Below are 26,929 nucleotides of genomic sequence, written 5' to 3' on the forward strand. Positions count from 1 at the left end.
ATCCCTGTGAATGGCTAAATTGACGTTAGATGATCAATTATTAAAGTATGGAGATGGGTGTAAACTGATTCACAGATCTATATTCAGTTGTTTAAAAACTATAAGGTTATTTGAGAGCATTTACTGGTAATTGAAATATAGGTATTTAGGGTCATGGATTTTTTTATTTCCCCTTTCTGCATCACATTCCAGTCCAGTAGGTGGCGGTAAAGCACCTTAAGTTGGTTTGCCAACCTTGGAGAAAACGAAAGAAGAAATACTGCCGGAGTTATGCGTCATCACATATTGCCGGAAGTGAAGCACTCTGGGTATTTTGTCGTCGCGTGTGTGCTGAGACTTGTTAACGTGAGAGTCACTAATGAAGTGTGGCTGAGACACACTTTATAAATAAGTGGCATTCTTTTTAAAATAATTATTGAGATGAGTCTCTTCAAAATCTTAAATTAAACAGGATCAGCTGGTTACATTACATTCATTTCGATTAATGGTCAACACAAACTAATCACCAGAAAGGCTCCGATGTCTATGCGTGTTTTTAAAGTATGGATACGTTGGACAAGAATAAAAGACTCCAGTTCTTGAAAAAAGCTGCTCTTCATGTCCAAGATATTTGTCAAGAGGAAGCTCGTTTTCTAATGTAAGTTTTTGTGTCGCACAAGAAGCGTCACATTTTCGTGAAACGGATTTTTGGGGGTCGTTATGTTTAATAATTTGACACGCTTGGTGGCGACATTTGGCTGTCGCGGATTATGCAGAAAGTCTCTGACTAAACGGTTTGTGTATTTAGATTGGATTGGATTTTTATGTTCAAACCAAATGTAAGACTTTGCGTTTACTTACAGAAGTGCTTGTAAATTAAAAGGCTTCCTGTAAGGAAAAAAAATGTAATTTTCTTAGTTGCAGTGTGGTGGAGGTAGAACTGGCATCGCTGTGATTTACAACCTGTTAAAACCAGCAACCCCAATAATCCTAAAGGGCTAAATTTGGGAACCACTACTTTAAAGCAAGTAGATACTCCATGTCGGTGTTTGCAACGCTGAATCCGAAACTGCGTGCATTTCATTTAAGCAAGGTATTCCGGACAGGACTGATTTAGAAAGAAATGAGAGCAAATCTTTTAGATGTGCATAAACACTTTTATAATACACATACATTCACTGGACAAATTAGTAGGAGCACTTTTCTATTACTGGTTAAGGTCACCATTTACTCTGAAAACAACCTTAATTCTTTGTGAAAAGGATTCCACGAAATTCCTTTGAAAGTCAGGTCCACGTTGACATGATTGCATCGTACAATTTCTGCGGATTTGTCAACTTAACCTTCATGCTGCAGACTTCCCCTTCTACCACATCCCAAAAGTGTGTTGGATTCAGATGCAGTGACTCGCCCAGGCCACAGAAAAACTTTGAACGCAATGCCAGGTTCATTTTTTAATTTAATTTTATTGATACTATTTAAAGAAAACAACATCCCATACAGTCATGTCAAACTATAATTCAAACCATAATTCACCCCCCCCCCCCCCCCTGAGTGAAAGAGAAGAGTGATTACACCATGACCAAGTCTTTAAAAAAAAAAAAAAAAGACAGAAAGGAGAATGACCCCCCCCCACACACACATATAAATGCTTATGCTAAGATGTGATACATCTATATCTTGCCATATTTAAAAAATAAAGTTTTGAACAGATCCTGTAAGTGAGAATTTTTTTTTTTCAATTTCAAATAGTATAGAACATCAGTTACCACTGACTTGTAACTGGTGCGCTGGGATTCTTTCAGTTCAGCAAGTCAAGTCTACATGCTAGTAGTGTTATATAAGCAATTACGGGTCTTGTTCAAAAAGCATTGGCCACTTGTTTTTTTGTTGGAATCTTCTTTAATAAAATCCCTGTGTGCGTCCAGGTGTCCGTGTGTGTGTCTTCTGGTGAAATGCGCATGCACAGGGCACGGTGTGATGCGCGATATTACTGTCAGAGAAAATTACAGGCGTTTTACGGAAATACAAACCAGTATTACTGCGAGCGGAAATTAAAGGTACACAATACAGTGACGCATATTACAGCCACATACAAGCCAGTATTACTGTCAGAGAAAATTAAAGGCATATTACCGACGCGCACGCCTGTATTACCGCCAGAGAAAATTAAAGGTATATTACGGACGTACAAGACAGTATTACTGTCACAGAAAATTAAAGACACACAATACACGGTGGCAGCCCACGAAAAACGGTCAGCTCAGCAAGTAAACATCAACAAAAGAAAGGCTGAAAGACAAAGAAAAATATGATCAACAAACAGAATGAGGTCAAGGTCCCTTGCCATTTAATATAGACTGTTCCGACTAATGTTTATGCACTACTGTTCTAGATAGATAGATAGATACTTTATTAATCCCAGGGGGAAATTCACATACTCCAGCAGCAAAAAATATTAAATTAAAGAGTAATAAAAAATGCAGGTAAAAAACAGACAATAACTTGAATAATGTTCAATGTTTACCCCCTCTGGTGGAATTGAAGAGTCGCATAGTTGACTAGTTCTCTATATTTTAGTACTAGTAAACTTCTCTGAATAATTGAATCAAACCCATGACACGCAATATAATGGGTTAAGACCAAAAGTCAAACAATGAGATACGAAAGTAAATGACAAAAGTAAAAATTGTTTTGTATTTACAAACTAAATTGGGTCTAAAATATAGAGAATTCCAACAAAAAACAAGTGGCGTCCGCTTTTTGAACAAGACCTGTAATTACAATCAATCTGGAAGTACATCAAACACGGCTGTTAATGGGTTAGAAGTAGTGATGGGAACTCCGGCTCTTTTCAAAGCTTCGGCTCTTTTGGATCGGCTCCCTTTAAAGAGCCTGCTCTTACGGCTCCCGAATGGCTCTTCGTTTAGTATCACTTGGATGCTTATATTTTAGCCAAATTATGCAATTATGAATGGTTTGTGTATAAGCAATTTCTTATTCATTGTTTTCAGACATTATGTATTTTTATGCATTTTTTCATTACAAAAAATACAGTTACTATTGTTTAACATTTTAATAAAAGCATTAAACGAACAACTTAACACAAAACCACAGCAAACAAATTAAATAAAGGCCAAACTCAACAACAACAACACAACACTGTGACTCTTTGAATAAAAGTTTTTAGGCCAGGTTGGCATTCAGAAATGCCAGATGGCTCAGCTTAGATGGGCTGATGCGATTTCTCCTCTCCGTGATTATTTGTCCTGTTTTTGAGAAGACTCTGAGGGGACCAATGTAGTGACAATGCAAAGTCTTCCTACCATTACCTTAACCAGGCGTGGGTAGACTGCAGCCTTGGCCTCCCACCAGCTCAGTGGGTCTTTAGCTCTCTGGATGAGGGGCTCAAGATAGGACCTCAACTCCAGCATAGCATCAGCTGTGGGATTTCTCCTTGCAGTGTCTCCTGTTGCTCTTTTGTCAAAGAGCCTCCACACAGCAGAAGCTTGAGGTTCCTGTGAACACGCCCCTGCTCCAATTTCTTCCTCTTGGCCCTCTGATGGAGGAGCAGCAGGCTGCTGGGGTTGCATCTTGCTGCTGCTGCACTTATACTTTGAAATGCCTCATCCACAGCTCTGTTGTCATTAAATGCTACCTTTTTTCCAGAGCAGTGGTTTCTGAAAGCACAGTGTTGTACTCCATCCTCAAATATATAGTTATGGAATAATTGTTTGCGACAAAGTTTTTCTGCTAGGGAGAACATACATGGGGTTTAAGGCCTGTACAAAAGTAAGGCCTGTCCTCCACAATGGAAAATGGTTGAAAGTCGCTAGCTATCATTTTAGCCAGCTCCTCATCGACATTTATTTGTTTGTTTGGCGTCATTTGTTTTGGAATAAATGTGCTTATTTTGGTATGAACTGAAGACCTGCAGTTTTCGGTAAGACAGTGGATGCTGCAGCAGAAGTACTTGGCTCTTTTCTAGGGTCAGTGGATGGCAGGAGAGAAGGCACGCTCTCCTCCAGTTGCACGGATGGGTGGGTGGTTCTTATATGTCTGTGCAGGTTTGTTGTTGACCCTGCTCTAACGGATATTTTCATATTACAAATTCTGCACTTAGCTTTGCAGTCTCCAATATCACTGAAATGCAGCCAGATGCTGCTTTTTTCGGCTTTCACTCATTTCTTCACTCTTTTTCTTCACGATGCGCTTGCATTTAAATCTGGCTCCTCGTCTGTCGCAGCGACAGGTACACTGAGCGACAGTGTCACTGTGTGTACCTGGCCTGTATCAACATTCGCTGTCTTCGGAGCATCTGCCCCCCTTCCTTCTTTCACATAATGGTACGATCCTAGTCCAATGTGTTGTTCGTGAACGAGCCAGCATTCTGAGCCAATGTTCTGGGTGCCCATATAAGTAAAGTCCCGCTACTGCCGAATGGATTTTCAGCAGAGCTGAGCAGGAGCGGCTGAAGCTTCGGCTCTGTTCGAGGGGCATCGGCTCCTCTCGTTCGCTTCAAAGCATCGGCTCTTAGAGCTGGCTCGTTCGCGAACGACACATCACTAGTTAGTGATTGTGACACCAAGGCTGTCTGATAGGCATTCAAAGATTTTTGTCCAGAATGATGTTAATTTGATGCACGCCCAAAATCTGTGGCACATTGAGGCTGGAACTAAATTGAACATTCATTTTGGACAGTTTTAGCCAAGATAAATGTGAATGATAAAAAACTTTCAGTTGAATGACTGAATGCTTTGCGCATACGGAGTGGAGTATATTCTATGCGTGGCTGTGTTCCATTCCTTTTCAGGAATGTTAAGTGTTAGGTAAGTGTTAAATGTGAAGTTAAGATCCTTTCCCCGACATACCCGGGATCTTTGAAAGGAAGGGAATTTAAGATGTTTTTATATTGTGTATTTTTGAGATGTCATCTGAGTCCTGAAGTCTGATCAGTGTTGCCTCCGGAATAGAAATGGCTGGGAGATGTGCAAAATTAGGCAGGTCCCTTTTAACAAAGTTTCTGATTTGAAAGTAGTGGAAAAATTATGTTGATGGGAAGTTCAATTTGAAGCATAATTGTTCATAAGGTGCAAAGACATTATCTGTATACAAATCGCCAAGTGTTTTACTCTCGGACGTTTTCCAAACATTAAATACTGTGTAGGTTTGAGAGGGTAGAAAAGGGTGATTATCATGTAAAGGTGCAACAGATAAGAGCTTCAGTGTCTTTAAGTGTTTTCTGCATTGGTTCCATATTCTGAGTGAGTGGTGGACAATCAGTATATTGATGATAATTAGTATTTTTGGTGCACAAAGCATGACATAAAAAGAGGTACAGCAAGATTTTATGTCTGTTGCCAACCAGGCTTGTGTACTGTATATTCATCAGTTTTTGTCGATGTCCACATCTTTATAACCTGTATATTTGCTGCCCATTGATAAATTGAAAGGTAGTATTATGTCTTCTTCTGCTTTAGGTTGTTGTAGAGTCACCCTTTGGATGTGTGGTTGTTTCAAATTCAAAATAAACAAGATTATAATTTAATCTGATTTCTTAAAGAACAATTTGTTAATGTATATGGGGATGCTCTGAAATAGAAATAGAATGTTCATCTTGACAGTGTTGATTCTCCCAGCTAATGTGAGATCGAGGGTAGACAATCTGTTCACATCTTGTTTAATTTATTTCCATGCAGATAGCAAACTTTTGTAAAAAAAAATCTTTATACAGTAATCCCTCCTCCATCGCGGGGGTTGCGTTCCAGAGCCACCCGCGAAATAAGAAAATCCGCGAAGTAGAAACCATATGTTTATATGGTTATTTTTATATTGTCATGCTTGGGTCACAGATTTGCGCAGAAACACAGGAGGTTGTAGAGAGACAGGAACGTTATTCAAACACTGCAAACAAACATTTGTCTCTTTTTCAAAAGTTTAAACTGTGCTCCATGTCAAGACAGAGATGACAGTTCTGTCTCACAATTAAAAGAATGCAAACATATCTTCCTTTTCAAAGGAGTGCAAAGCAAGCAGTCAAAAAAAAAATCAATAGGGCTTTTTGGCTTTTAAGTATGCGAAGCACCGCCGGTACAAAGCTGTTAAAGGCGGCAGCTCACACCCCCTCTATCAGGAGCAGGAAGAGAGAGAGAGCCACAGAAAAACAAATAAAGTCAAAAATCAATACGTGCCCTTTGAGCTTTTAAGTATGCGAAGCAACGTGCAACATGTCCTTCAGGAAGCAGCTGCACACAGCCCCCCTGCTCACACCCCCCTACGTCAGCGCAAGAGAGAGAGAGAGAGAGAAAGTAAGTTGGGTAGCTTCTCAGCCATCTGCCAATAGCGTCCCTTGTATGAAATCAACTGGGCAAACCAACTGAGGAAGCATGTACCAGAAATTAAAAGACCCATTGTCCGCAGAAACCCGCGAAGCAGCGAAAAATCCGCGATATATATTTAAATATGCTTACTTATAAAATCCGCGATGGAGTGAAGCCGCGAAAGGCGAAGCGCGATATAGCGAGGGATCACTGTATTTACTTGAGACATTTACCCCAAAGTATTTGAACTGATCTGCTAAAATAAATGGGAATGTGCCCAGTCTAATATTGAGTGCCAGAGAGTTCACCGGAAAAAACACACTTTTATTGAAATTAATTTTGAGTCAAGATATCTTTTGAAATTCTGCTAGTGCATTGAGGACTGCTGGTACAGAAGTTTGTTGGTCAGATATTTGCAGTACTATATCACCTGCATATAGTGATATTTTCTCCTTCGGTCTTTCTCTGGTAATCCCCTTTATCTCTGATACATTTTGAAGGTGAATGGCCAATGGCTCAATAGTAATTGCAAAGAGCAACAATGTCATGTTCATTAAAAACAGTTTGAGTTGACTTTTACTTTGTATCATGGTGTATTATCAGATAGGTATTATCAGATATACTCAGATAGGCTGTCTCATTCAAACAATGGTTGATTGGTGTTAACATGCCCAAAGTGTGTCAAGAAAGCATTCCCTACACCATCACCCTGAACTGTTGTCACAAGGCAAGTTGGGTGTGTGGATTCATGTTGTTGGCACTGAATTCTGACCCTACCATCTGTGTGTCTCAGCATAAATCAAGATTCATCAGACCAGGCAACTTTTTTCCAGTCTTCAGCTGTCCAGTTTTGGTGAGTCTATAGTGAAACCCAAGACAGTCTTCTGCTGTTGTAGCCTATCTGCTTCAGTGTTCAATGTGTTGTACATTTTCAGATGCTTTTCTCCTTGCCTCAGTTATACAAGAGTGATTATCTGAGTTGCTGTAGCTTTTTTGTCAGCTTCAACCAGTCTGGCCCTTCTCCTCTGAGCTCGGTTATCAACAAAGCATTTCTGTCTACAGGACTGCCACTCACTGGATGTTTTTTTTGTTTTTCATACCTTTCTGAGTAGATTCTAGAGACTAATCCCAAGAGATCAGCAATTATAAAAATACTCACCTGCCTGTCTGGCGCCAACACTCATGTCACTATCGAAATTACTGAGATCACAATTTTCACCATTCTGGTGATTGATGTGAACAAGAACTGAAGATCTTGACTGTATCTGCACAATTTTATGCACTGTACTCCTGTCACACGATTGGGTGATTAGATTATTACAGTTAAGTACTGGTACAGGTGTTCTTAATAACTTTGCAGTTGTGTTTTCTGATTATTATTAGACTATTGCATATAAAGGGCTATGTGGGGGAAAAAATAAATTTAAGTTATGAAGTATTTAATGACCCGTGTGTGAGGTAGGGTGCACTCTGAGTCTGATTACATTTAATTTTGCAATAATAATTGGTTATGCCACCTTCTGTGGCAGTAACTGCAAATGAGTTTTCATTAGTTACACATTAGTCTCAAATTGTTAGCAAGGATTTTTTTACTTTACTCTCACTTGCAAAACTGTTTCACCCCAGTGGAAATTGTGGGTTTAGAGCACAAACTGCACCAATCAGGTCATGCCACAACTTCATAATGGGGATTAATTCTGAGCTGTGAAAAGACCTTTCCAAAGTTTTTTTTTTTTTTTTTTTTTTTATTCTCCAGCAACTTTGACTTAGAATTGCTTTTGGTTTTCTGGGTCATTGTCTAGCTGCTTACCCCATTTAAGTTTAAAAATAAATGCTTTGATGTTATCTTTGAGATAATAAGCTACATTTATGGTATATTTAATATTTGATTGAGTAGGCCCAGTGATAAACTGGCTCCATCTCCAGGAATATTTCCTTCCTTGCACGAAGTGCTGATGAAAAAGGTTCCTACACTATATGGCATTGAATTGAATTTGTGGAAATCAAAATGATATGTGTATTTGTACCTTTATACTACTACCACCACCATGATGCCTTACTTCTGACATAATTGTCTTGTTAGAGTGTCCAGGGCTAGTTTTTCTCCACACATAAAGGGATCCTAGTTTTTCAACAAATACATCTTTTGGATTACCTGTCCAAAGAACTTTTTTACTGAACTCTTCAAGATTTTCAGAGTGTATTTTTGGAGAAACTCAAGAACTGCATCCACGCTCTTAGTAATGACTAGTGGGCTCCTTCTTGCTACTTTCTGAGGCAAGAGGGGCCTGCAGGGTCATAGATGATTCTTTCATCTTTATATCCATTTTCATAACCCACCTATCCAATGCAGGTTTGAGGAACACCTGGAACTTATCCTAGCAATCATTGGGTGCAAGGCTGGAATACTACCTGGACTGGGTTCCAGTCCATCACAGGGTGAGCATGAACACACACAGGCCAATTTGAACAATAACAGTCCGCCTAACATGTGTTTGGACTGAGAGGAAACTAGAGAACCTGGAAAAAACCCACACGGACACTAGGGGAATGTGATAAATACCACACACCTGGGATGGTGAGCCCTGGTTTGATTCTCTGATCACTTTTCAATGTTACAGAAAAATGGTGTATATCCCAGCAGCACCGCACAGAATTTGAGACCCAACCCTGGATGGCGGGAGATATTAGTCTGCTGCAGCACCCACTGATTCAGACACCTGCATTTACCCGAGGACATATTCAAGTTGCTTATAAAGGTAACACACTTGTCTTTTTGGTTGTGGGAGGAAAACCCACATTGAGAGGAGACTGGGCATACTCTTTAAAGGTAGTGTCCAGGCCAGGGTTTGAATATGGAACTTTGGAGTTGTGTGGCAGCCGTGCTAACCACTGTACCAACTTTGTTCCACCATCATGAATGGGATACTGTTCTGTTCCCTTCCATAGTTCATTCACCTGTAATGCTACAAACTGTAAATATTCTATTTTACTTCAAAGCCTAATTTTTGGGATCAGGATGGGATTTTGAGGATCCACACCAATGAATACATATTAATGAAAGTACACTTTGTGAGTATGTGGTTACAAAAATGAGTACATTAATAAATGTTTCAGTCAAAAGCAGCAACTGGCTTCATATCTATATATATAATTCACTAAGCTGACAGAACAGGCAAGACAACCATGGGATACGCACGATATAGCCATGCCCACCAACTTATAGAGACCCGCCCACCAACGCTAAGACGATGGGATACTCCGACAACTCACACAGCCACGCCCACCAACTCTAAGACCATGGGACAAGCCCGCCTGGCTGTTACCAGCATCTAAAACCATCGCAGCTTTTAACTCACAAACTGCAACAATTCACCAAACAAGGACACCCTGTCTCTTGAGGCATTCACACTGCTGGAAGACAACCATGGGATACGCAAAAAATAGCCATGTCAGTCAACTCACAAAGCCCAGCCCACCAACTCACGCCCACGAACTCGAGCACGCGTCCACCCACGCTCTCAAGGCATTCACAGTGCCTGCTCGTGTGCCCGGACGCAACAACTCACCAATTCGCTTTCGTCTCTGCTACAGTGCACATGCACCACTGAGCCACATTGACTTTTCATTATTCTTTTTGGTTTCGGCTGCATTTCTGTATATAATCCACCAAGTCGTCCGACCATGGGATACAAACGACAGAGCACCGCCCAACAACTTGAACCGATACAGAGACACGCCCACCAACTCTAAGAGCATGGGATGAGAACGCCTGCCCACCCGCCTGACTGTTACCAGCGTTCACTGCAATGTACTGGAGTGTAAAACCATCACAACTGCTAACTCACAAACTGCAACAATTCACCAAACACCGCATCAGACGCTGTCTATATCTAAGAAGATATATAGATACTCATTATTTCCTGACACAAGTCCACCCACACTCTCAAGGCATTCACAGTGCCTGCTCATGTGCCCAGACGCAACAACTCACCACACACAAATTTTGCTTAATTTGACTCAACACGGGAAACCTCACCCGGCCCGGACACAGAGAGGATTGACAGATTGATAACTCTTTCTCGATTCTGTGCGTGGTGTTGCATGGCCGTACTTAGTTGGTGGAGCGATTAGTCTGGTTAATTCCGAAAACGAATGAGACTCCCTACTGCTAAATAGTTATGCGATCGCCAAGCGGTCAGCGTCCAACTTCTTAGAGGAACAAGTGGCTTTCAGCCACGTGAGATTGAGCATTAACAGGTCTGTGATGCCCTTGGATGTCCGGTACTGCACACGCGCTACACTGAATGGATCAACGTGTGTCTACCCAGCGCCGATAGGCGTGGGTAAGCCGTTGAACCCCATTCGTGATGGGGAACAGGGCTTGCAATTGTTCCTCACGAACGAGGAATACCCAGTAAGTGCGGGTCATATGCTCGCACTGATTACGTCCCTGCCCTTTGTACACACACACCCCACCCTGCGCTAATACCATAGTCGGTTAACTTGGTGGATTATATATAACAATGCAGCCGGAACCACAAAGAACAGTGAAGAGACAACGTGGCTCAGAGGTGCACAGACGAAAGCGACTCAGGTGAGGAGTTGGGGGCGGGCTCATGAGCAGGCAGTGCGTACTGAATGATGATTGTATGTTGGTTCGTAGTGTGCATTGTTGCAATGTTACTTTCCTTGGTGGTTTATTAAATTACGGATTTTGCAAATGTTCATTTTTTTCCCTGTGCTTAAAAATCATTTAAAAAGCGGCGTGATTATGTGGTGTATGCTACACCGCGGGTTGGCTAGTTAAGAAATAAAGAGGGGAATATGTTATTGACTTTGAGCATTTCTTATGGTAGAATGTGGAACTCCATGGTTTAGTACTTAGTGAATGATGAAAATATTTTGGTATATTTAATTTGAAAACTACATAAATACCTTAAAAATGTCTCACTAACAGACCAATGTCTGTCCAGGGTTGATTCCTTACATGTACTTGGCACTGTCAGATCAGACACCACCACCCATTGAATTTGATTAAGAAGATTTAAGCATGTTATGGTAGATTCTGTTGTATCAGTTTGTAAAATTGCATATTTTATAATTGAAAAAATACACTATAGATTTTTTTTGTTTAACATATACAATGGGGCAAAAAAGTATTTAGTCAGCCACCAATTGTGCAAGTTCTCCCACTTAAAAAGATGAGAGAGGCCTGTAATTTTCATCATAGGTATACCTCAACTATGAGAGACAAAATGAGAAAAAAAATCCAGAAAATCACATTGTCTGATTTTTAAAGAATTTATTTGCAATTTATGGTGGAAAATAAGTATTTGGTCACCTACAAACAAGCAAGATTTCTGGCTCTCACAGACCTGTAACTTCTTCTGTAAGAGGCTCCTCTGTCCTCCACTCATTACCTGTATTAATGACATCTGTTTGAACTCGTTATCAATATAAAAGACACCTGTCCACAACCTCAAACAGTCACACTCCAAACTCCACTATGGCCAAGACCAAAGAGCTGTCAAAGGACACCAGAAACAAAATTGTAGACCTGCACCAGGCTGGAAAGACTGAATCTGCAATAGGTAAGCAGCTTGGTGTGAAGAAATCAACTGGGAGCAATTATTAGAAAATGGAAGACATACAAGACCTGATAATCTCCCTCGATCTGGGGCTCCACGCAAGATCTCACCCTGTGGGGTCAAAATGATCACAAGAACGGTGAGCAAAAATCCCAGAACCACACGGGGGAACCTAGTGAATGACCTGCAGAGAGCTGGGACCAAAGTAACAAAGGCTACCATCAGTAACACACTACGCCGCCAGTGACTCAAATCCTGCAGTGCCAGATGTGTCCCCCTGCTTAAGCCAGTACATGTGCAGGCCCGTCTGAAGTTTGCTAGAGAGCATTTGGATGATCCAGAAGAGGAATGAAACCAAAATAGAACTTTTTGGTAAAAACTCTACTCGTCGTGTTTGGAGGAGAAAGAATGCTGAGTTGCATCCAAAGAACACCATACCTACTGTAAAGCATGGGGGTGGAAACATCATGCTTTGGGGCTGTTTTTCTGCAAAGGGACCAGGACGACTGATCCGTGTAAAGGAAAGAATGAATGGGGCCATGTATCGTCAGATTTTGAGTAAAAACCTTCTTCCATAGGCAAGGGCATTGAAGATGAAACATGGCTGGGTCTTTCAGCATGACAGTAATCCCAAACACACTGCCCGGGTAATGAAGGAGTGGCTTCGTAAGAAGCATTTCAAGGTCCTGGAGTGGCCTAGCCAGTCTCCAGATCTCAACCCCATAGAAAATCTTTGGAGGGAGTTGAAAGTCAGAGTTGCCCAGTGACAGCCCCAAAACATCACTGCTCTAGAGGAGATCTGCATGGAGGAATGGGCCAGAATACCAGCAACAGTGTGTGAAAACCTTGTGAAGACTTACAAAAAACGTTTGACCTCTGTCATTGCCAACAAAGGGTATATAACAAAGTATTGAGATGAACTTTTGTTATTGACCAAATACTTTTTTTCCACCATAATTTGCAAACAAATTCTTCAAAAATCAGACAATGTGATTTTCTGGATTTTTTTTTCTCATTTTGTCTCTCATAGTTGAGGTATACCTATGATGAAAATTACAGGCCTCTCTCATCTTTTTAAGTGGGAGAACTTGCACAATTGGTGGCTGACTAAATACTTTTTTGCCCCACTGTATATATGAAAATCAAAAATGTCTGGCAAAGACTTAGCAGGCTTGTTTTAGAATAGTACTAGGGGGCTCCGCCCCCTGCTCGCTTCGCTCGCCAACCCCTGGTATTGGGAAATTACAAAGAGCGTGATGTATGAATGAGATATAGCATAGTGTGAAGGTGTAGATGACGCATATAGGAAGCAAACAATAAAGTGTTTGGCACAGTGTAAAGGTTTATTGGAAAATTTCTTTGTACACAACATTAGTAGTAAAGATGGTGTCTTGTCCTTGAATGAGTTTTCCTTGGCATGGAGCATTTATGACCTTAACTTTAACGTCAGATGAACGTCGAACTCGTGAGAAGGCCACATAAAGTTGTCCATGTCCAAAAACGGGCTCAGAGAGGTAGATGCCAACCTTGTCCATGGTTTGTCCTTGTGATTTGTTGATGGTCATGGCAAAGGCAAGTTTAATGGGGAACTGTCGCCGTTTAAGTGTAAAAGGTAATTCCAGGTCAGAACTTGTAAGGTCAATTGTAGGAATTAGAACAGTATTGTTAGCATGTGATCCTGTAAGAACTGTTGCTTGAATAACATTGTGTGTCATGGTGTTGACGACTAAACGTGTACCATTGCATAAACCCTGTTTAGTGTTAAGGTTTCTTAATAGCATGATTATTGTTCCGTTTTTAAGGCTAAGATTGTGTTGTGGTAATCCGGCTGGGTTAATAGTGTTCAAATATTCTAAGGGGAAATTAAGATGGTCATTGTCGTCGTCAGAGCTTAGAAAGAGCCGTGCCTCTACAGGAAGTAATGAAATGACCTGGTTATTAATGTGATCAACATTAATATTTTTTGGACATAATATAGTCCGTTGTGTTAAAAGGGGTATTTGGTCTAATGAGACCGCTGTTCCAAATATCTCTGTAACTAAGTCGTCGCAGATAAAGGGTTGAGGAATTGTAATAATATCTGGGATAAGTAATAAGGAGGATGGCACTCACTGTTAATATGCGGACTGTTCGTTTCTTCGTATTATCACCAATCAGGTCTCGCGCCTGTATATGTATTGTAGTCCGGTCTCTTGTTGTTTATGTATGACGTCGTCCGCGTATTTTAAGGTGGACTGAACAATAGCTGAGCGCATGGCATGTGGAGCAATAGCTAAGCACTGTGTAAAATCTCCTCCTAATAAAAGTACCTTTCCTCCAAAGGGAATATTATTATTCTTCAACGCAATGCCAATTGTCTGCGTATTTTAAGGTGGATTGAACAATAGCTGAGCGCATTGCATGTGGAGCAATAGTTAAGCACTGTGTAAAATCTCCTCCTAATAAAAGTACCTTTCCTCCAAAGGGAATATTATTATTTATCAACGTTTGTAGAAGTTTATCAATGGTGTTGAGTAAGTGACTGGATGCCATTGTACATTCATCTATAATTAATAGTGTGGCAAGACGGATGTCACGTGCATTGTTACTGTTCATTTTCATAGTGGATACCGATGTCTCTGTGATTGGGACTGGTATTTTGAATAAGGAGTGACATGTGTTTTTGGAGCCGAGACATTTTTTCTTCCGCGGTTTCAGAAGCGCGTTGTAGGTGCCGATGTGTATTGTTTTTTTTCATGCGGGTTCGTGTTTGTGGTCCCGTTACTCGAGCCGTATCCTTCTGTAGATATGCAGGATATGAATGTAAAGGAGGCAGTGTAATTTGACCATTTTGACAACAACGTGTAAATTCATTACTTGTATTGCCAGTTGTTTCTTCAGGGAAGTTAAGTGAATGACAATGATTGCAAATGACATTCATTAATCCCAATGAATTTTCATGAATAGTGGACTCATTATTGAACACATTGTTAGCTAACTGGCGCAGCTGTTTAGCAGGTGTCTGTCGTTGATGTCCTTGACGTGTATCTTTTGCTTGTGCCGTTTGAGAGGCGCGTCGTTGTATGTGCAGTATTTGGGACGTGCTATTCTGGAGCTGTAATCGATTTGCCTGTGCTGTGTGAGAAGCCCGGTGCAGTTTACGGCGTTCATTGTTTGTATTGAGCCTTGCCCGTTTTTGTATGTCGGTCAGTCGAGCTTTGTCTTTTTGGAGCCTTGCCTGCTTGTTTTCCGGCATTTCAGATGCGCGTTGTAGACGTCTGCGTTTATTTATTTTGTCCCTTTGCTGCCGTTTTTGTATCTCTGAGACTCGAGGAGTTTCGTTTTGAACCCCTGCCTGTTTCGATGCAGCACTTTGAGACGCGCGCTGCATGCGTCTATGTTCATTGTGTCTGTCCATCTGGGCTCGTTTTTGTAACTGTGTTAGTTGAGCTTTGTGCTTTTAGAGCCGAGACATTTTTTCTTCCGGGGTTTCAGAAGCGCGTTGTAGGCGCCGACGTTTATTGTTTTTTTTCATGCGGGTTGGTGTGTTTGGTCCCGTTACCCGAGCCGTATGGTTTTGTACCCGTGATCGTGAATTCATGACTTGTTTGTTCTTCAGCGTTAGAAATATGGATAAGTAATAAGGAGGATTGCACTCACTGTTAATATGGAGCCTTTTCTGTGGTTGAACGGTTAATAGTGCATCAGTGTAATGAGATCGACCTATGCTGCATAGTTTGAACGTGTTCAGATGACGTATGTTTAATACGGACGGTTCGTTCAGTAATGGGGCTTTGTGTCTCATTTCTTATTTATGTTAGTGTGGTCGTGGGTCTGAATCCTCCTTTTTGTGTACGTTTCGTGTGCTATGTCCGTAGTCTGTCCCGTTTCGTGTCCAATGGGCTGTGTGTGGCGCTCGCGTCTGACTTCTTTTTTTTTGTGTGCTAGGGGCGCGTTGCCTCACTTTTTATCTCTGTTAGTGGAGGGGGTGTTTGTGTGTCGTGGGTCTGAATCCTCTTTTTTGTGTGCGTACCGTTTCGTGTGGTATGTGGCGCTTGTGTCTGACTCCTTTCTATTTGGTGTTCTAGGGGCGCGTCGCATCATTTCTTATTTCAGTTACTGGAGGGGGGCTTTGTGTGTCGTGGGTCTCAATCCTCTTCTTTGTGTGTGTCCCATTTCGTGTGCCATGGGCTTCGTGCGGCGCGCGTCTGACTCCTTTTTTCTGTGTGCTATGGGCGCGGCGCCTCATTTCTTATTTTACGTTGCTTTCCATCCGGTTTCCGTTGCTTGGAGGGGGGTTTTGTGGGGCGCCTGCGCAGTACGTCGTTTGCGTCCACGGCCCATGTCCCTGCGTCCATCCGGTTTACCATTCTCGTTTAGTAATGTGGATTACTGATTTCTTGCTAAATTCTGAAACTTTCTTAAACTGTTCATGAGATTTTTTTTGAGTTTAAGATAATGAAGGACCTCTTTTTCCATTAAATTATGGAAGGTGGGTTAGTATTCTTCTGGATCAAGGGTTCTCAAACTCGGTCCTGGGGACCCACTATGGTTGCAGGCTTTTGTTCCAACCAGATTTATAATCAGTGACAACACCTGATAGCACTGATCTCATTTAATTAGCTGGTATTTTTATTTCTCTTATTTTACATTCAGAAAAGCACAGCAGCATGATTTTTACATGTATAAAACATTTAGAAATATTTCTGGTTTTGCTATAGATTTAAATGCTTAACTCTCTTTTGTTGATTTCATTATAATTTTCCCTTTCTCTGTGAAGTTTTTCCCACTTCGTTGTATCTTATTATTGACAATTAAAAATGAGCAGAGCAGACACCCAGGCAAACAACGAAAGGATGCAATTACTTTAGCGTCAGACCCACTAATTAATAAATAATAGATTAATTAAACAGGTAGAACACCTGGAAAAGTAGAATGAAAATCAAGATGAAAATAGTGTTAAAAAGAAAAAAAAAATACATATTTTATACATTTATATATATGTTGCATAGTTTACTGTCAAATAATGCAAAGAGTACGCAACATGTGTTTCGCCCTTATTTGGGCTCATCAGGCATACACCCATCTCGGGGATCGAACCTTGGATGTCAGCATCAGAGGCGAAGCCTCTTTATGTTGTGCCACAGCGTGTGGTTCGTTTATTTGACAGCCTGGAGATCAGGGTAATAGCATTCATAGCATTTGTAGTCTAAATCACAATCTGATTGTATGGGTGGTTACCTACCAGGTAACGCTTGCGGTTGGTCTGCAAGTCGGCAAACATCTGCCACGGTGCCCTCTCAGTTGCGAGAAGCAGATCATAGAATGTTGCATAGTTTACTGTCAAATAATGCAAAGAGTACACGACACTTGTTTTGCCCCATATTTGGGCTCATCAGGCATACACACTCACTGCACCCCTCTCGGGGCAACTGAGAGGGCACTGTGGTGGATGTTTGCCGACTTGCAGACCAACCGCAAGCATTACATGGTAGGTAACCACCCATATAATCAGATTGTGATTAAGACTACGAATGCTATAAATATATATATATATATGGAAGAGAAGGTCTGTGATACGGTTTGCATATTTGCAGTTGGAGATCCACAAAGGGAGAAAAAACGAATCACGTATCATAAAATAGTTTTACTCCTGAGCTTTCAACCCCTATCAGGGGTCTTCATCAGAGGATAATGCTTAGATTTACAAGAATCAAAGGCAATATATAGCAACACATTCAGGGGGGGGTGGGTGGAGGTGACTAAGTCCGTATGATCAAAAGGGGGGGGGGGGGTTTATCGTTAAATTAAAGTGCATATTTCCTTCTTAAGTTGGCATATGCTGGGTTTATGTCCAAGTGTCTGTTGATGGCATTTTCATCTGATAGCCAAGACTCGTCCAACTCTCTGGCGCTTTTTGTACTGGCCTTAAATTTTACTTTCACGTTGTCCCAGTTGAATGTGTGTCCTGTCGATTTAGTATGTGCATATATCAAAGATAGTGCGTCCTTTCTTCTGACAGCGTTGCGATGTTCCTGTACACGTGTTGAAATTCTTTTTGACGTTTGTCCTATGTATACAGCTGAGCAAGAATTGCATGGAATACTATAAACTGCGTTTCGTGTTTCGGCTGTCGATTTCTTGTTTTTAGCATTAAACAGGACCATGCGCAGATTGTTGGTGGGTTTATGTGCTATTTTGATGCCCCACTTGGTCAGGGTGCGTGCCGTGCCTTCTGACACATTATGGTGGTATGGGAGTGAATGCCAGGTGGGGTGGGGGTTCTGATGTACGTCGCTTGTATGCTGATTCCTTTGGCGCCTGCTGTGTAGACTCCGATTAATGAATGATTTTGAGTATCCGTTCGAGGTGAAAAGTTGAAACAGATAGCGTCTCTCATTAATTTTTGTTTCCTTGGTATTACAATGCGTGTGGACTCGTTTAAATAGGGTTTTCACGCAGCTCCGTTTATGAGATACCGGGTGATTGCTGGCGAAGTGTAGAATCTTGTCTGCGTGGCATTGTTTGCGGTAAACACTTGTGGTCAGGGTGGCGTCACTATTTCTTTTGATGTAAATGTCCAGGAAATTGATGTGTCGATTATTTTCTTTTTCCATTGTGAACTAGATTGCAGGGAATATTGTGTTAATATGATTGAAGAATTCATTCAGCTGGTTCTTTCTTAATATGACGAATGTGTCGTCTACATAGCGTATCCAAATTTTGGGTGTAATCTGGGATAAAGCTATGTTTTCAAATCGTTGCATTACCAGTTCAGCTAGGAGTCCCGATAACGGTGATCCCATCGGCATGCCTTAATTCTGTGTGTAATACTTGCCGTTGAAATGAAAGTGCGTTTTTTGGCAAAGTGATATTAGGTGCATTAAGTCTTTGATGGACAGTTTGGTTCTTGTCTCTATGGTGGGGTCACTATCCAGTTTCATTAATAATGTTTCTGTGGCCAGTTGGGTCGGGATCATGGTGTATAGCGATATAACATCAAACGAGACCATGATCTCGTCCTCGGCGATGGATACGTCATTCAAGCGCTGTAATGCCGACTCCGCGCTGTTGACAGAATAATCCGAGTCGTCTGTTAAATGTTTAAGTAGTTGGAAAAGTCTTTTTGACAAGTTGTATGATGGTCCGCCTATTAGGCTAACCACTGGTCTGTATTTTAGTGGTGTTTTGTGTATTTTTGGGAGTCCATAAAATTCCGGGCAGTTAGCATCATTGGATTTCATTTTGTGAAAGTTCTGTACATCTAGGTGGTTACCATTTCAGAGTTTTGTCAGAGTATAGTTTATTTTATTCTGTGTGGTTTTTGTTGGGTCGTTATTTAGCTGTTGATAAGTATTAGTGTCCGAAAGCATTTCTTCTATGGCTGTGGTGTATTGTTCTCTGTCTAGGATAACAGTTGCGCCTTTTTTGTCAGCTGGTGTAATAATAATGCTGTTGTCATTCCGTAAAGATCTTAAAGCTTTCTGTTCACTTGCCAGAATACGTGTGGTTGGTTGTCTTGTGTGTAGCTGGCTGGCGACGTTGCATCTTATTTCTTGTGCCTGTTCTGTTGGTATTTTTTCAGCACCCATGTACTGTCCGGGAAGTCTGGCCAGAAGTGGTCTTCATGGAAGAGTTGCAGCCATAAAGCCATACCTCCGATGTGGAAACAAGGCCAAGCAACTCAAGTATGTACGAAAACATAGGAACTGGGGTGCAGAAAAATGGCAGCAGGTGCTCTGAACTGATGAGTCAAAATTTGAAATATTTGGCTGTAGCAGAAGGCAGTTTGTTCGTCGAGGGGCTGGAAAGCGGTACAATAATGAGTGTCTGCAGGCAACAGTGAAGCATGGTGGAGGTTCCTTGAACGTTTGGGGCTGCATTTCTGCAAATGGAGTTGGAGATTTGGTCAGGATTAATGGTGTTCTCAATGCTGAGAAATACAGGCAGACACTTATTCATCATGCAATACCATCAGGGAGGCGTATGATTGGCCTCAAATTTATTCTGCAGCAGGACAACGACCCCAAACATACAGCCAAAGTCATTAAGAACTATCTTCAGCGTAAAGAAGAATGAGAAGTCCTGGAAGTGATGGTATGGCCCCCACAGAGCCCAGATCTCAACATCATCGAGTGTGTCTGGGATTACATGAAGAGACAGAAGGATGTGAGGAAGCGTACATCCATAGAAGATCTGTGGTTAGTTCTCCAAGATGTTTGGATCAACCTACCACCCGAGTTCCTTCAAAAACTGTGCAAGTGTACCTAGAAGAATTGATGCTGTTTTGAAGGCAAAGGGTGGTCACACCAAATATTGATTTGATTTAGATTTCTCTTTTGTTCATTCACTGCATTTTGTTGATTGATGAAAATAAATGATTAACACTTCCATTTTTGAAAGCATTCTTTGTTTACAGCATTTTTTTACACCTGCCTAAAACTTTTGCACAGTGCTGTGTGTGTGTATATGTGTGTGTGTGTGTATATATATATATATATATATATATATATATATATATATATATATATATACTATACAGTGGAACCTCGGGTCACGACCGTAATTCGTTCCAAAACTCGTAACCCGATTTGGTTGTGACCCGAAGTAATTTCCCCCATAGGATTGTATGTAAATGCAATTAATCCATTCCAGACCGTACAAACTGTATGTAAGTATATTTTTTTTAAAGATTTTTAAGCACAAATATAGTTAATTAAACCATAGAATACACAGCATAATAGTAAACTAAATGTAAAAACATTGAATAACACTGAGAAAACCTTGAACAACAGAGAAAACTAACATTACAAGAGTTTGTGTTATAGTGCTACGAATCGCTCGCTAAAAACACTTTTTTAATGAGTTTTAAGCACAGGGAAAAAAGTGAACCTTTGAAAAATCAGTAATTTAATAAACAATCAAGAAAAGTAACATTGCAACACGAACCGATCGCTGTAAACAGAAGTGAAGTGGAGGTTAAAATCCAATAGAAAAAGTCTTCATTAAATACGAGGTTAAAACAATGCTCGAATCAGTCTCTTTAAAAACAAGCGCGATGCATTCTTTAACTACCTTCTCGGCCTTATGCCAGCCGTCTCTCGCGCGCGCTCGTGTGTGTCTCTGTCTCTCTCTCTCGCTGCACTGGGAGAGACTGAACACGTGCGGAAATCATCGGTGCGCACAAACCGAAAGGGAAACCGGCTTCTTCGTATACAGAGTGTGTGGTCGTGAACAGATGCAAAAGTTTGCCGAACTTTTTGGTCGTGACCCGATTTGTACGTGTACAGAGACGTTCGTGAACTGAGGCTCCACTGTGTGTTTATATATGTATATATATATATATATATATATATATATATATATATATATATATATATATATATATATATATATATATACCAAACTTAGTTTTTCTAATTTCTATATTGTTCCCAAAACACAGAGCTTTAAAATTAACACATCACTTAATTAGCCCAGGAGTCCAATTAAAAACAAACTGGTTGGAACAAAAACCTGCAGCCACATTGGGCCACCAGGACCAAGTTTGAGAATCCCTGTTCTAGATGATCAACATGAGTCTTTCAGCGACCAGTGAGATACCACAGTGTATTTTTCATTGCATAATGTTGTCCTGTGGAGTGTTTACTTTGAATATTGAATATTAATTGATTTAAGATCCAGGACTACAGTATTTTAGAGAGATGCAAAGGTTTTAAACCAAAATGGTTTGAATGATAATTGAAGCATAGAGCATCCCCACTACATATAACTTGGGAAGGCAGGGACTTGATGACATCATTCACAACTTGGATCTTGTCCTGAATATGTTTTAAGATGGTTTTAAATGTGGTATATTTGTGTGTTGTGCAATTTCTGTTTGAGTTCTGCCATGCTTTCCATAGATTGAACAATGTATTTTATTGATAGTTGAATTACATTCCTTATCTGAAATTGTAATGGAAACAACAAATCACTTTCCCATCATCTCCTTGGAATTTATATCATCTATGGGTAAATTCCCTGAAAGTTATTGGTAGAATCTATAAATACTTCCCATATTTTTTCATTTGCTTTTCGTGAAATGTCTGGTTTGTATGCGGAAAAAAAGAAGTGCTTTACTGGAAGATAACATTTATGACATTGTAGCTCAACTGACATCAAATTATCTGTATAGAGCTCTGTAAGTCCTCAGATATGTTCTGGCTTTGATAAACTGAATACTGCATAGGTCAAAGAAGCCTGGAATACATAAACACCATGCATTGGGGCACCTGGGAAGACCATATCTGCCTTAAAGTATGTACTGCACTGGTACCATATCTTAAGTGAGCAGTGAGCCATTGGGTTGCCGGTGAGTTGGATAATTATGTTGGATCGAGCACACAACAAAGCATACAGTGGATTTTGAGGAAAGATTCCTTTCCCATGACTAATTAAGAAGGTGTACAAAAGTCTTGCTGATTTTTGCCCTCTAGTCCTATCATAATAATTTCTTGTAATTATTTGTTTTCAGTGAGTTACTTGTGATCTTATATTATAATTATTCATGCTACAAAATTTTTTTCTAGTTGCTTAATTATAAAAAACGTTATACTTTGGAAAATGAAAAACTATTATGTAAAGCATGGTCTTATTCTACATGTAGTTCTGTTGATTGACAAGAAAATATTCTAGAATTTGCATATTAGAAACGTTATTGTGTACAGGAAGTGATTTTTTTTCTTTTGCCTTAATGCTGACTAAATGAACAAGCACAGGCTGAGATTGTTTATTATGGAAAACAAAAGATTAATTTGAGATCTCTGTCTTTATCCTCTCACATAACATAAACAGTGCCAAACTGAAAATGTCAATGGTTATTGCATGTTTACCATGTGCTAGTTACAGGATAAAAATATCTCCGATCTATCAGATTACATCTGCTGAAAAAAATAACTTGCATATTCTACAAATAATGTAAAGTGCATCTTTGCATATATTCCAAGATCTTTTCTTTGAATCTCTATTTCTGCTTACTTGTTTCAGTGACGTGTATCTTTGCTGAAGTGACAGGTGCACTGGCTAATTTGAGAAGATTCTCATAAGGAATTTTCTGATGTTTGTATTTTTGTGTGTGTATATAAAAAGTAGAGTGCACCCTTTTAAATATAGTATATTACTTCCCAAATGGGCAGATGACTGGTGTTTGAAAAATATTTTTCACTTCTCATAATGCTTGCATGCCGACTAGTTCTTAAAAACAAAGTTGTTTCATATCTTTGGAGTGGCATGTCAGCATTACAACAATGGCTGGAGAATAATGAGAGAAGGCAAGTTGCCATGTTGTTGACTGGTGTTTGAAAAATATTTTTCACTTCTCATAATGCTTGCATGCCGACTAGTTCTTAAAAACAAAGTTGTTTCATATCTTTGGAGTGGCATGTCAGCATTACAACAATGGCTGGAGAATAATGAGAGAAGGCAAGTTGCCATGTTGTTTACCTCAGCATTCTTCTTTTACTAAATGCACTGGTACTTGATTGTTAGGCTGCTGCAGCAGAGCAGTCTATAGTGCGGATAGTCATATTAGATGAAGAGAGGGGCATTGTGGGCAGTTTTTGGAAATTTGCTGAATCCTAGAATGCACTTTGATTTTTAGCATTATTTTAAAAATCTGAAAAATGCTTTTCCTTATCCTAAATAATACCTAATGCTCTTAATTCATTAGGGGACGCTATAAATCTGTAACTTAATTTTCATTTTGGAGATTTATTCACTTCTGTTTATTAAAGACTTGTGACCTTGTTACCTCATTGTAATTCCTAACACTGTTTCCCACTGTGAGATTTTTTTTATAATTTAAAGTCATTTCTGTCTTTTGCAAGATCATACTGATTTTCTTTGAGTATGCCAGCCTTAGTCCTACTTGCTTCTTCAGTTTTGTAGAGGGTTTCATTTATTGGCTTTTACAGACAAAGGGAATCCAGGATTAATATTTTATTTTGCCTCTGTTGTCATTATAGTGTTCCATTTTACTGTATTAAACAGTAAGTTTTTCCCTCTTAAAAAGACTATCCTGTGTTTTAACAAAAGTATCACTGGTCCATCTACCATTTTTCTTTTTCCTTTTTTTTATCCTTAACTAGGTCAGAGATAGCATGAGTCTGTCTTGGCACCATTGAACACATGGTATTAAATGCTCGATCCTGGAGCAAATTCATGCTCAAACCCAAAATAGGTCATACCTGACCAATTAAGAGTCTTTAGTTATCCCAGCATGCTTCTATTTATGGGGGAGTAAAGTAGAACATTCAGAGGAGACTTGCAAAATATGCAGAATTTTTATGTTGCATTTAATACAAAGACGATGAAATTCTTATACATTATGCTAATTTTGCATATACTGTATATATTTTAAGGTTTAAGTAATACTATTTTTGTTTATAATTAATAATTATGTGAAAATACATTTGTGATTTGTTTTTATTGTACTGTCCTATCTTGTACAACCAATGTTTTATAAAAAATACTAGCTCTGTGTAAAAATAATGCAATATCTATTGCAAAATAACTTTTTTTGTGTTTTTGAGTGGTGGGAACAGGCTTCTGTAGATTGTCAAAAGTTTCAACTGCCTTATTCTTTGCTATGGTTAATAGGTGTAGGATAGGTGTAAAAGTAAGGATTTAGACAGACTTGTCATTCTGTGTTGTTCTACTTCCAGTCTTTAAACTTATATCATAATTTTTGTTTTATGGGATTTCATAGAGGCAAATTTGCATATGATTCTGTGATTCATTTTTGCTTCTGTCGATTTTCTCAGAGATGAGTGGGATAAAACAAGAGTGGTTGGGTTTGATGGCAGCCTTTTCCTCAGCTGAAATAACAGATTTGGTTAAAGTTGAGGAGTAACTGCAACTGAAGTTTCTTACTTTCTGTTATCAGATGACATTGTTTATCTTTTCTTTCCATGGAATGGTCACTGGACTTTTGTGGGGAATAAAGACCTGACTTCTGTGTAAAACCTCACTAAGGAAATCCTATAGTATAATATTAAACAAAATTTATCAGAGCAGCGTGTGGTAATGGTTAGTGCAACTGTGTCACAGATCCAGTATTGTGGGTCTGAATCCTTTGACTAGTCCTCACCTGTGTGGAGCTTGAGCATTCTCAATGTGCCTGCTTTGGTTTTCGTTTTCTTCCTATAGTACATCCCCAAAGGTACAAGTGGTATTTGTTAATTGTTAATTCTAAATTGACAGTTCCCCTCCCCACAACCCAAAACTAAGCAGATTTGAGAATGTTTTGTCATTTTAATTTGGTGCAACTCTTGCTTCTCACGGATACAGCGTCCTGGGTTTAAATCCTACTCTCAAATGTTGTCCTTGTTGAGTTTGCACATTCTCCCTGTACCCATTCGTATTTTCTTCTGGGTACTCCAGTTTTTCTACCATATCCCCAATTGATTGGTAATTCCAGACTCACCGAGTGTGAGTGTACAAATGACTGTACTATGTAATGGGCTGTGCCCTCCCCAGAGTTGTTGCCTACATTGTGCCTAGTGTTACCAAGATAGAACCTGGCCTTCCACAATCCTGAACTAGAAAACTGAGTTTGTGAATTGTAAGCTTATTATGTTAATCCTGGTTTTAATTTGTAGAATAAAGTATATATTAAATATATACAGTGGGGGAAATAAGTATTTGATCCCCTGCTGAATTTGTAAGTTTGCTCACTTACAAAGAAATGAACAGTCTCTAATTTTTATGGTAGTTTCATTTTAATGGAGCGAGACAGAATATCATCCAAAAAATCCAGATAAAAAACACATTACATTAAAGTTATAAATTGATTTGAATGTCATTGAGAGAAATAAGTATTTGATCCCCTAAAACCCAGCCAGAATTCAGGCTTCCACATATTGGCTGTGTGCCCATATGGTACACACATTACAATCAGTCAGTCAGTCAATCAATCAATCACAGATACTCCTGATCTCAGCTCATTATGTGTATAAAGCACACCTGTCCACAGAATCAATTTCTTCCATTCCATCCTCTCCACCACCATGGGCAAGACCAAAGAGCCATCAAAGGACATCAGGGACAAGATTATAGACCTGCACAAAGCTGGAATGGGCTACAAGACCATCAGCAAGAAGCTTGGTGAGAAGGTGACAGCTGTTGGTGTGATTATTCAGAAATGGAAGAAATATAAACTGACCATCAATTGCCTTCAGTCTGGAGCTCCATGCAAGATCTTGCCTCATGGGGTGAGGATGATCATGAGAAAGGTGAGGGATCAGCCCAAAACTACATGGGAGGAACTCATTAATGATCTGAAGGCAGTTGGGGCCACAGTCACCAAGAACACCATTGGTAACACACTACACCGTAATGTATTGAAATCTTGCAGTGCCCCCAGGGTCGCCCTGCTCAAGAAGGCACATGTTCAGGCCCGTCTTAAGTTTGCCAGTGAATACCAAGCTTCTTGCTGATGGTCTTGTAGCCCATTCCAGCCTTGTGTGGGTCTACAATCTTGTCCCTGATGTCCTTTGACGGCTCTTTGGTCTTGCCCGTGGTGGTGGAGAAGTTGGAATGGAAGACATTGATTCTGTTGACAGGTGTGCTTTATACACATGACAAGTTGAGAGCAGGAGTAACTGTAATTGATTGACTGATTGATTGTAATCTGTGTACCACATGGGCACACAGCCAATCTGTGGGAGCCAGAATTCTAGTTGGGTTGTAGTTGATCAAATACTTACCTGTATTTCTCACAATGACTTTCAGATCAATTTATAGCTTTTATGTAATGTGTGTTTTCTGGATTTTTGGTTGATATTCTGTCTCTCTCCATTAAAATGAAACTACAATAAAAATTAGAGACTGTTCATTTTTTTGTAAGTGAGCAAACTTACAAATTCAGCAGGGGATCAAATACTTATTTCCCTCACTGTACAAGTGCTTAATAAATAAAACTGAAGCATGATTATTTTTAAGGTTCGCTATATAAAGAAGGTATACTTTGTGTTATAAATCTTATACCATCATACTAATATAAATATCATAATAAATACA

At 39.9% G+C, this 26,929-nt stretch overlaps 1 protein-coding gene across 1 annotated transcript in view; it reads left to right on the forward strand.

Annotated features, from left to right (window-relative positions):
• The first annotated feature begins 290 nt into the window (after positions 1 to 290).
• c13h18orf21 (chromosome 13 C18orf21 homolog) overlaps positions 291 to 26,929 on the forward strand; it is a 77,335-nt gene continuing 50,696 nt past the window's right edge. The window contains exon 1 of the mRNA XM_028818134.2: positions 291 to 637. Within this exon, the coding sequence (XP_028673967.1) occupies positions 543 to 637 (95 nt within the window). The 5' untranslated portion in view covers positions 291 to 542. The remainder of the gene's footprint in view (positions 638 to 26,929) is intronic.

This window comes from Erpetoichthys calabaricus, chromosome 13, assembly GCF_900747795.2.
Source record: "Erpetoichthys calabaricus chromosome 13, fErpCal1.3, whole genome shotgun sequence".
NCBI classification, from domain to species: domain Eukaryota; kingdom Metazoa; phylum Chordata; class Cladistia; order Polypteriformes; family Polypteridae; genus Erpetoichthys; species Erpetoichthys calabaricus.